A 12,388-nucleotide genomic window follows, 5' to 3' on the forward strand; every position below is an offset into this window, starting at 1 on the left:
TATATATTTTATAATATATAAAATATAAATGTTATATAATTATATGACAGTGTTCATAATATATTGTTCAGTTAATATAAACAAAAGTTTCTAAATCATATACAGATATATAGGATTGCAGCTTCATAAAAGAATTGCACACACACACACACGCATACACACTTTTTTTTTTTCTGGAAGCATATACAAGATTTTAATAGTAATTGTCTCTGAAGGAAGAGTTAGGCATGTTCAGAAAAGTTTTACTTTTCCTCTCTGCTCATCTCATTTCCTAATTTTTCTTCCATAAACATATACCACTTTTATATTAATACAAAACTTTTTCAACAAGGAAGAAAACTTACTGCCCTCTAACATTTACTAGCAAGATCTTTACTGCTCACAAATGCACTGGTGATTGTGTTTGTTTTATTTGTTTGTTTGTTTGTGGCTTTGATTGTTAAGGTTGAAGAAACAAACTATGATGATGAACCAAAATCATGAAGATGGCCCTTTCTATGTATTATATAAAATTTACTTTAATAAAGAATTATCTCAGTATTTAGTATTAGTCACATCAGAAAGGTTACAACAAAAGAAAAATTCTAAATACAATCTGAATAAACTAAATAAAGTGAGTCATATTTCTTTCATTTGAAGTAAAGTCATTCTAAATAAGAAATTTAAAGACCTTCTTTTTTATGAGCATTCAAATTTTTATTCCTCAGTATGGTCATCTTTATTTTCTGTTTTAGAGAAAAAAGATCGTTATTTGAAAACATTTTCACTTTATTTTAAATAATAAAACCACTTGTGAATAACTCTTTTAATTATAAAAGTAACATATTTTCATGATAGAACATTGGGAAGTGCACTCCTAATTCTATCACCTAGAGATAAGCACTAATAACATTTTGCTGTCCATACACAAAGTTGATAAGCATTCTTATATTTAAAAACAGGAGATCAGTGTTCAGGTATTTAACTCCTCTGAAAGTCTGTCATGCTCATGTAACTACATTTTCCTCTATTATTTCTGGCATTTGGAGATAAATGTAGTGAAATAGCATGATCCTAGACTACTGTTTATCCACATTAAATTGCAATTGGGGCTACTTCTTCCATCTTGGATGCTACCAGAGTTTTCTGGAAAAAAAAAAAAAAGTTAAAGCAACATGACGCCAGAAACCCATGAAAATAATACATTCACATTCTTCTTAACTCTTCATTTCCTCCAGGACAGATATCAGTGGATGGATTTATGCGCTATCTGAGTGGAGAAGAAAATGGAGTCGTTCCACCTGAGAAACTGGATTTGAATGAAGATATGTCTCAGCCACTTACTCACTATTTCATTAATTCCTCACACAACACCTACCTCACAGGTATGAGTTCATAGTTCTTTGACAATTATTTTAGCCAGTCTCACCAAATGTCACAAACCTCTGCTTACTGTTGTTCAGAAGTGGAGGCGTATTTCCTTTCGCTTCCTGTGAAAAGCCTCTGAGAACTGGGATTCCATGAGCAGAGGCTCCACTCACAAGAAACAATATCATTTCTTCACATCTCTTCCTAAGTTTTCATGTCATCTAAAATATATTCATATCTGGTATTTTCAGACCAATGGAATTTTTGCATAACCGAATTCTTTCTTCAGTAGACTTCAAGCCACTTATAAAGCCACCTAGTTCTCTGGACTGTTTTCATCTACAGGAAAGTTCTGTCCTAAATAACTTCCACTCAAGGCAAATTAATAATTTTGCTCAGGTGGACAGGGCTTTAGACATAAACAAATTTCTTTGTGAGTGACAACTTATACATACTTTGTTGCAAATATTATAATAAAGGAGTGTGTTTCCTAACTTGACCCTAAATTGAGCACTGCCATGGTTTTTAGTAGATTGTTAAATATTAAAACATATTAAACATATTAAACATATTAAAAATATTAAAACATATATATAATATATATTATCTCAATATAGTTTAGAATAAAAATTTTAATAAATACCAATTTCAGTAAACTAAAAGTGTTTTTATAATCAAAATACATTTCTTGCAGAATACTCTCTTATTACCAGCCTTAGAAAGACTTTGTAAAAAAAAAAAAAAAAAACCTACTGGTTAAAAAAAAAGGACTTTTCAAAACTTTGTCACTTTCTTGCTTCATCACGCAAATGAATATAAGACTGCCAGACCTTAAGACCCACAATGCAACCAAAGTCTGGGGTCTCATTTGGTATCTGTAAGTTATAGGTACTTGCCGTGCCTTGGGGGAGGTTTTGATGTGCTTGTGGCTCATTGCCTAGGGGTGTGTGGTTTGTGTGGTAGGACAGACCAGCAATGCCATGCACATAATGGCAGGGAGTTCCAGGCACTAGGTATTCATGAGAGTGTTCAAGATAATTTCACAGGGTTCAGCCATCTGGCAAATAAGCAGTTCAGTCTTCTGAATTCCTTAAGGGGATCCATTCCTCTAGGCACAAATGTATGTTGTGCTAGCATCAAATCCAGCGTTAGCCTGGTATCCCACACTTGGTGAAAAATAGCTTAGAATAGAAATGACTCTTGGACAGAGATAGCAATGTGGCCCCTGGACTGCTAGAATGAGCTATTTCAGGATGATTCCATATCATTTGAGACCATCTTGTCAGAATCATACACTCTGAGTTCTACAGGCAGTTGAACTGCAACTTGCATGTTCTTCATGAAAATCGGACTGCTCTCATGCTACTTGCAGCCTGTTTTGTTGCAACTACATACCTACTAAGAGAGATTCATGCTTTAAAACTAATTAGATTCATGTTTGGCTCATCCTAAACCCTATTCTTGTCATTTCTTACTGTATAACCAATCACACCAAAACACAGGGACAAAATACAGCCACCATTTTATTTTGACCATATTCTATATGTCAGGAATTCAGACAGGACACAGAGCAGATGGCTTGTTTCTGTTCCCTGGTGTCTTGGGGTACAGCTGGGAAGTGAATGCCTGGGGTGACACAAAAGGCTTGGTTGTTGGAATCATCTGGAGGTTTCACCACCAACATGTCTGGACCTGGGCTAGTGACCCAACAGCTGGGCTCAGTTAAGACTGATGACCTAATTGCCTAAAATTGGCCTCCCCATGTGTCTTTGTCTTCCTCACAGCATGGCAGCCCCAGGGTAGGTAGACTTTTTACATGGCAGCTTATAGCTACAAAAACAAGTGTCCCAAAAAAACATGGAGGAAGCTTAATTGCTCTTTTGCATTTAGCCTCTGAAGTTCCATACTGTCACTTCTTTCTTTATTTGTCAAACATGTCACAAACCTACCCAGCTTCAAGGTAGGGGACATAGACCACAGCTCTCAATGGGAGGAATGTCAGAATATTCTTAGCCCTGTTTTATTTTTTAATAAATTTATTTATTTATTTGTTTGTCTTTATTTTTGACTGCGTTGGGTCTTCGTTGCAGTGCATGGGCTCATTGTTGTGGCTTCTCTTGTTGTGGAGCACAGGCTCTAGGAATGCAGGCTTCAGTAGTTGTGGTGCACAGGCTTAGCTGCTCCGCGGCATGTGGGATCTTCTTGGACCAGGGGTCGAACCCATGTCCCTTGCATTGGCAGGCAGATTCTTAACCAATGCGCCACCAGGGAAGCCCCTTAGCCCAGTTTTAAAATTACTACAGGTTTCATAGCTTCAAGAAGAGAGTGTCCACTTAGCCCACTTTCTTGGATTCAGTTTCTTAGACTTACTACAAAAATTTTGCAGCTCCCACTCAAATAGCTAAGAATTTGTAAAGGATTTTTTCCTTCCCAGAGGTCCTTAATCTTATTTGGTATCATTGATGTATCTGGCAGTCTGGTGAAGCCTATGGACCCTTCTAAGAATGTTAAACGCATAAAATAATGTACATAGAGTTAAAGAGGAAAAACTTCCATTGAAATATTTTGATCAAATATTGAAAAACAAATTTGGATAAAATTGTATATATTTTATTAACACAATTTTAAAAAATTGTATAAATAATATGTGTGATATTTGCAACAATTGGAATATGATATGAAAAGATCTGTGATTTCTACTGGTGACAAAGTCACTGTCCTGCTAGTACTACAGTGATTTGTGGCCTACATTCATAACTTAAGAGAATGTTAAATTGCACATAGTGATTTGAGTTAAAGATGTAATCTTTTTTCTCATCCAAGTTTGAGGAGGTCTATAGAACCTCAGGTAAAAGTCTAGATCTTTGACTTGACAGGATCCTAAGAAATATAACGTTAAAGACTTTGACACATGATTGAATCTTGCATTTATCTTGTACTTAGGACCCCAAAATGCTTAAAAATACTTAAACATATGTTCAGTTAAATTTTGGATACTGCATGTTGTCTTATCTATCTGGAAGTCACACTATGCAATAATTTTACCAATAGTTTTTTTTTTTTAAGTCCAAAAATGAATATATTTACATCCATCAGTATCTGTATTATTTGCCATATAACAAATCAGGCAATGATACCAAAATGACTGAATGACAAGACTGACTGGGTATATATACGTTCTATTCTTTTTACCTTCTTCCAGAGTATATTAATTTTTCCCTTTTTGCATATCATTATGGACAAAGTTTTCAGAGTTTACATAGGTTCACTCAACCACAGCCACTATTCTCCTTTTGATGTTCAAATCATCTCAGCTTTGGTCAGTGGAAACATATTTTAGGCTGGCTTCTCTCTCCTCTTGACATGATCCAATGATCTTTGAAAAATGTCCTTGTTTTCTGGCACATAAAGATCTTCCAGGCTCATCTTTCTGCACCACGCATGGAATCAGACTTTTCCCCCAATGATCCCTTGTTCCTTTTAGTGTGAAAAAATATGCATATGGGTAACAGCAATTTGAACGCTGTGCTATGGAATGTTGTTTCTGGACCATTTCAGTGAACAAAGCAAGAAAAGATACATTTTTCTTCTTGTTAAGGCACAATAATTCACATAAAGATTTCTACTCCTATCTTCCAATTTAAATTCTTGATTCTATAGCTGTGCTTCTTGTATCAATCTTGATACCTAACAAATTATACATAATTACTCATTTGCTTTACTGACAACACAATAATAGTTCCAAGAAAATTGTTCAATATCAACACAAACAATAGAACTACAAAATACTGTTCAATTTTTCTCAGCATTCTTTTCATTTTTAAACTGCATTTTACTAAGGATTTTTAGTCCAACTAATTTCTTCCAGAGTCATTCATTTGCCCTCTCTCTGATTAACTTGGTCAGCACAAATATGGTAGAGAACTTGGCTCCATTGTGTCAGTTGGGTTTGGGGTGTTATCATATTAATGGCCAATAGTTTTCAGAAAGTAGAGTTTTCAGCTACTATAAAAGAGAAGGGTCCACTCTACATTTTGCTGAAGAAAGAACTCAAAGAGCTGTCTCCAAATTTCTGTACAATGATTTCATATTATGACCATCTGATATACATGATTTCTGACCAAGTAAACCAACTCTCTCCGCAATTTTTAAATTTCTAGTAGGATTAGAATTCACATCTTTTTAAATATTCAATTTTTAAAGCTATGTTACCTATGTTAGACCATGTTCTGATCTTTAAGGTTTTTTTTAAAACTTATCTTCCTCACGTTTCTGAGACATATATTTTCATACCAGGGTTTGCATTATGTAAATCTCCATTCTTACAAAATTACCTTGTCCCAATACCAGTCAAAATCTCTTATTTTCCTGCAGGGGAACTAAGGAGAATTCCATATAATTAATTATAAAATTTACATATAAATTCTAATATAGGTTCTTGAGGTTTTGCCTAAAATCCTCTTCTAACAGGTAAATTTTGGTTTTACTCCATATGATATTATTAGTGTCCTTGTTTTAATTATAGAGAGTCAGAACTCTTATGTCTCAGAGACCTTTGGGTAAACATCTATAATATAGAAATTCAAACTTCCCAAAGCCTATTAAGAATGTTATAAAATAAAATTATAACCAAGGTATAACCCGATAAAATCCAGTTAAATGTTAAAATCAATACCTAGAAAATGAGTTAGATTTTATACTTTATAAGCAGTTCCAGAACAAGTAGAAATATTTTCTACAGAGACGTTATTTCATGGAAGGGGTATGTGATGGAAAAAGAAAAGTTTTCCTGTTCAAATGAGATTTTAAAATGCTAGATTCAAACAAAGGTTGGCATCTACTGCAGTATGTTTCAAATACAGGGGAAAAAAAGCTCACAGATTCACTCACACTAATGTTATGATCAACCCTCCTCCCCCAGTCATGACCATGCTAGGTACTTCCTTGGAGCATTTTAAGAGCAAGTATTCCTGAGAAATGCCAGTATAAATTCAAATAAGGAGAACTTTAATATTTGGAATGTTTTCTTTTGAGCATTCAAAGGAACCGTAAAGATTAAACATACAGTATAAAAACCAATCAATTTAGCAATGCATTATTATTATGATGTCTATTTCTCTGCTCATTATTGCCCTTTGTTGACTATCAAGACACCCAGAAGGAAAAATAAAATCCAATCACTGAGAGAAATACATTCACAGGATGAGTTGATGTTTAACTACGATGGTCATTTTCTAGGGTTTTGGATAGACTTGGCAGTACATCAGGTAGTGATTATGGAAATTTAAGTTATTGTTTTTCCTTGAGGAATCTACCCTTATGACTCAAAACAAGATTCTCGGGGCTTCCCTGGTGGCGCAGTGGTTGAGAGTCCGCCTGCCGATGCAGGGGACACGGGTTCGTGCCCTGGTCCGGGAAGATCCCACATGCCGTGGAGCGGCTGGGCCTGGTGAACCATGGCCGCTGAGCCTGCGCGTCTGGAGCCTGTGCTCTGCAACGGGAGAGGCCACAACAGTGAGAGGCCCGCGTACCACAAAAAAAAAAAAAAAAAAAAAATTCTCTCAGGACTGAACAGTGTGCATTCATTTCAATTACAGTTTTTCAGCTCTTCATAAATCTTTCCATACTCTAAACCATTTGGGAGATAATGGCTCCATATACTCAGGAAAAGCAAAGCAGCATATCTCTGAATAATTAACATTTTTATTCAACTTGGGAAGTAAAACATTAGATTGGAGGTTTTAGTTATCCCTCTGATGAATTAAACTCTCTGATTATTCAATTCCACTCCTAAGGTATATGTTCTTGTCTGAAGAAAAGTTCAAAAAACGGTATAGTTTTATCCTTTAAGGTATAGTTTTTCCCTTGCCAATCCACTACCAACCCACGCTTAGTGTCACTCCCTCTCTTTACATCTCTCCTACTCATTTAGTCCTTAGCATATGCAATTTTTTTTTTTTCCGGACGTGCAGGCTCAGCGGCCATGGCTCACGGGCCCAGCCACTCTGCTGCATGTGGGATCCTCCCGGACCGGGTCACGAACCCATGTTCCCTGCATCGGCAGGCGGACTCTCAACCACTGCGCCACCAGGGAAGCCCACAACTTTTTATAATTTATTTTTGGTTTAAAGCACACACAAACCTATGAAAGTTGGGTGGTAGAATGGAAAGAAGTTGAGCTTAGCAAATAAACAGACCAAGTTTCAATTTGCCTTTAAGTAAATTAAGTCTTCTAAGCCTTAATTTCTTCATGTGAAAATGAAAGTAAATTGAAACAGCCAGGGTATTTTTGGGCTATGAATAAGAGGATACTATTACTTAATGGCTTAAACATTAAGAAATTTACTACCTCACACAGCAAGAAGTCCAGAAGCAGAGTGGTTGAGGGTTGATTAAATCAGGAATTCATTGATGTCATCAGAGACCCAGATACTTTCTATCTTTTTGCTCCTCTTATGGTTTTTTTTCCTTTTTTTTTAATATTTATTTATTTTGGCTGTGCTGGGTCTTAGTTGCGGTATGTGGGATCTTCGTTGCAGCATGTGGGATCTTTACTTGTGGCATGTGGGATCGTTTAGTTGCAGCATGCAGACTTCTTAGTTGTGGCATGCATGCGGGATCTAGTTCCCCGACCAAGGATCAAACCCTGGCCCCCTGCATTGGGAGCATGGAGTTTTACCCACTGGATCACCAGGGAAGTCCCATCCTCTTATTGTTTCAAGATGACTGTGCACCCTGAGCATTGCCTCCATAAAAAATAAGCTCCAGGCCCAGGGAACATCCGCATCTTGTGGCGCTTTGTATGAGTGAGGTTTTCCCCAACCCACCCAGCAGACTTTCTTTACACCCTATTAGATGTAGCCCAGAGTTAAACCATACAGCAATGCCCTACAATAAGTACTAACATGGACCACAGAACCACTGTGACTGGCTGAGAAGAATTAAGATTTATCCCAGGGCTGGAGAGGGGACCCTGAATCATATCAGAACCTAAATAGATTATTCTGTTGGCAAGGAAAAAGAGAAAGAAATGACAGCCAGAAGTGTAATAGTGCAGTGAGGGTGTAAACTCCCTGGCACATAAGAGCCTTCTTCTTTGTTTGTACTTGCCTCTTTACCTAAATGGTAAGGTAAGGAAGATGTCTTGTGTCATTTTTGTATCCAAAGCAACCAGTATTTTGCCTCCCACAGAGAATACTTGAGAATATGCATATATCCTAGTGATGAGGCTCCTGTAATCAGTAAGACATATGCTTAAAGTTCTTTGCCGACTTGCCTAAGCCATCCCATGGCAATTGGATCTATGTTCAAAAGAGGTTCATGGTGATAAACCATAATGGAAAAGAATATAAAAAAGAATGTGTGTGTGTGTGTGTGTATATATATATATATATATATATATATATATATATATATATATATATATAAACTGAATCACTTTGCTGTGCAGCAGAAATGAACACAACATGGTAAATCAACTATACTTCAATTAAAAAAAAATAGACCTTAATGGTCTTACTGAGGCAGCAGACAGATAACGTACAAGAGAGAGATCAGATTAAACTGATGGCCCTAGAGACGGTCAAGATGAACAACACATCCTCTGTATTTTGGATAGTTCCCTCAAGTGTAGCTGTTGGTTTCACAGCATTGAAAGCAAGGAGAAATGGTTCCCATATCCATTTATTGAAGGGGACAGTGTTTATTGAAGAAAGCCACTGGATTAACAAAAGTTTCACAATCTGGAAACTTCTTACCCTAAAGATTGAAGAGAAGACAGTAAATAATGATAAATATAAATAGAGACAATTAATCATCACACTCCACAAGATGAGAAATTTCTCAGAAGCTTGTGTTAATAGACAGATTGTTATTTTCAATTTTCTGGTCTCTTCCATCCATGGATGCCTTGGGTAATCTGAGACAAAGCTCAAGTGAATGAAGCCAGCTGCCCAAAATGAATGCAGTCAAGTGAGAAGTTTCAGAGCTCTGACTCGGGGCAGTATTGTGAATTAATCTGAGATGGAGCTTCAGCTCCAAAGTTCAATCATAGGCTTATAATGTACTCCAGAGGGTGTTCACAGCCAGGCAGAGATGATGCCAGATGCTAGTTTCAGAAACAACAAGGGTTGAGTGACTCATGACATATCATTAATCCAAACCTGTGGCAATCCCCTGGCCCCAGAAGCTTTATTTATTGGATCTAATCAAATGGAAATATAATGGTTGGATAGGATATAATAATGAGGAGTTAGGAATTTTAGGGAAGAAAAATAAATCAGCTTTGAGACTAAGTGGAAAACGAGAGAGTAGTGGCGAATATTAATTCACATATTTGGAAAAAATCTCCATAAATGAAGGAAAACATACAGAAAACCTAATATGCATTCCAAGCAATAGGACAGTTATGGATAAATGTGTATTTTCTAATGCTTTCTTTGGAAGATTTCCTTTTCTAATGCAGATTATTCATTTTAATAATGAACAAATTTACCTTAGAGGAATTATTTTGGGCTTAGATGTTGGACAATAAACACAACACAGGCACACAGGCACACATACACAAACACATATACACCCTCCTCCCCCATTGTTTTTTTTCGCAATCATTTCCATCTCTAACCCCATGCCTTACCATGCCTTTCAAAACATTAACTGATCAACATTCAAAAAGTACATCAAATTGCTTCTATTCTCTCTCTCTCTCATATATATATATATATATATATATATATATATATATATATATATATATATATATATATATTGCAAGCAAATCCAAAGAAATGTTTCTGGAAACTTCTTGAATCTTTTATGACAGAACACTCTAGTGTGGGTTAGGTATTTTTCTACCTTCAATCTATTATTAGATTGAAGCAACTTGCTTACTGGCAAGTTCTTTACTGGCAACTCCCTTACAGAAGTTAGTAACACTTAACAGAATATTAATGAAAATGCACATTATTGGATATAGTCAGTAATACACTTAAACAGTTTCCTAGGTAGTACACAAGAAAATCTGCTCCACTCTTGAATGGCTGTGCAGTGGTCTGAAGGAGCTAGCATTTTTAAAGAATTAACCTGATAATTGTTTGAATTCTTCACTTCTTTAGCTAAAGTAGCCCTCCTTTAAGTTTAGGAATAACATATAAATGATCATCTTTTCCCCTTTACTACCACTCTCCATTTTTCCTTTATTCAGCAAAGACCTTTATTACAACAAACTTTGAAGCAATTTTAAATGGCAAATTGATTATCTAGCATCAGGAACTTTCTAGATTATTTTGTCAGCATTTCTGCTTTTGCAAACACTTGTGTATTTAAAATGTCCTATTTTTTCCAGTAAAGAAAAGTGATTATGCAAACCTACTTAATCAACCTTTCAGTGCATTTACTAGGGCTCTAAAGAACCGAAAAATGTCACCCTTTTGTTATGCTGATATCGGATGATGTGACATGCATATAAAAATAAAATTAAACCAATAGGTTTAATCCCATTTTCTTTGTCCTGTGTGTCTCCACTGGACAGATCTTGTCCATTGCAAAGTCATTTTGGCAGTTTTCATCAATATGTCATCTTTTAAATGACTGCTAAAAAAAATGATGGAAGCTTACAGTGTATAAGTCACAGAAAATCTTTAATATGGAAAAGCAAAAACTTCCATTTGTGTGTTTGATGTTGGGCTTGTCTCAAAACTTATTTATTATTGATCTTTTAAAAATAATTTATCAAGGGAATTCCCTGGCTATGCAGTGGTCAGGACTGAGGGCTTTCACTGCCGTGGCCCAGGTTCAATCCCTGGTCAGGTAACTAAGATCCCGAAAGCCACATGATGCAGCCAAAATAATAATAATAATAATAATAATAATAATAATAATAATAATAATAATAACTTATCAAAAAATTAGTACCTTCCATCGACTTCTTAAATGAAGCAGAAATAGCTTGACTTCTCTTTCTGCCCTCAGATTTCTTGGGCTCCTTGATTATTACAATTCTTATCACTTTACTAGAGGATTTCAGTTCTGCTTCCAAAGGTTTTTAATTTTGATAAATTTTATCTATTTTCTTCCTTTGCTACTTGTGCTTTTGGTGTCATATCTGTGAAACCATTGGCTAATTTAAGTCACAAAGATTTACCTCTACATTCTCTTCTAAGAGTTTTATAATTTTATCTCTTACAGTTAGGAGCTTAATTGATTTCAAGTTTTTTTTTTTTTTAATACGATGTGGTAGGAATCCATCTTCATTATTTTCCATTTAGCAATCCAGTTGTCCCAGCACCATTTCTTGAAAAGATGATTTTCTGCAATGAACTGTTTTGACACCCTTGTTGTAAGTCAATAAATGTGAGAGTTTATCTCTGGGGTCTCAATTCTATTCCATTGATTTATGTGTCTAATCTTATGCCAGTACCACGCTGTCTTTTTTTTTTTTTTTACATCTTTATTGGAGTATAATTGCTTTACAATCGTGTGTTAGTTTCTGCTTTATAACAAAGTGAATCACCTGTACATATACATATATCTCCATATCTCCTCCCTCTTGCGTCTCCCTCCCACCCTCCCTATCCCACCCCTCTAGGTGGTCACAAAGCACCAAGCTGATCTCCCTGTGCTATGCGACTGCTTCCCACTAGCTATTTTACATTTGGTAGTGTATATATGTCAGTGTTACTCTCTCACTTCCCCCTCCCTGTGTCCTCAAGTCCGTTCTTTAAGTCTACGTCTTTATTCCTGTCCTGCCCCTATGTTCATCAGAACCTGTTTTTTTTTTTAGATTCCATATATATGACCACACTGTCTTGATCACTGGAGCTGTGTAGCTAAGTTTTGAAACTGGGAAGTGTGAGTCTTCCAAATGTTTCCTTATTTTTTAAGATCATTTTGGCTATTCTGAGTCCTTTAAGTTTCCATATGAATTTTGGGATCAGCTTGTCAATTTGTGCAAAAAAAAAAACAGATATGATTTTGATAGGAATTGAATTTGTAAATCAATATGGGGAGTAGTGCCATCTTAACAATTTTGAGTCTTCTGCTC

At 35.8% G+C, this 12,388-nt stretch overlaps 1 protein-coding gene across 2 annotated transcripts in view; it reads left to right on the forward strand.

Annotated features, from left to right (window-relative positions):
• The window catches only part of PLCB1 (phospholipase C beta 1), a 692,285-nt gene that overhangs the window by 521,314 nt on the left and 158,583 nt on the right, over positions 1-12,388 (forward strand). For both annotated transcript variants that reach the window (XM_082644419.1, XM_082644420.1), the window contains exon 10: positions 1,218-1,364. In XM_082644419.1, the coding sequence (XP_082500545.1) occupies positions 1,218-1,364 (147 nt within the window). The remainder of the gene's footprint in view (positions 1-1,217; positions 1,365-12,388) is intronic.

The sequence above is a fragment of the Mesoplodon mirus genome (assembly GCF_964341445.2).
Source record: "Mesoplodon mirus genome assembly, chromosome: 15".
NCBI classification, from domain to species: Eukaryota; Metazoa; Chordata; class Mammalia; order Artiodactyla; family Ziphiidae; genus Mesoplodon; species Mesoplodon mirus.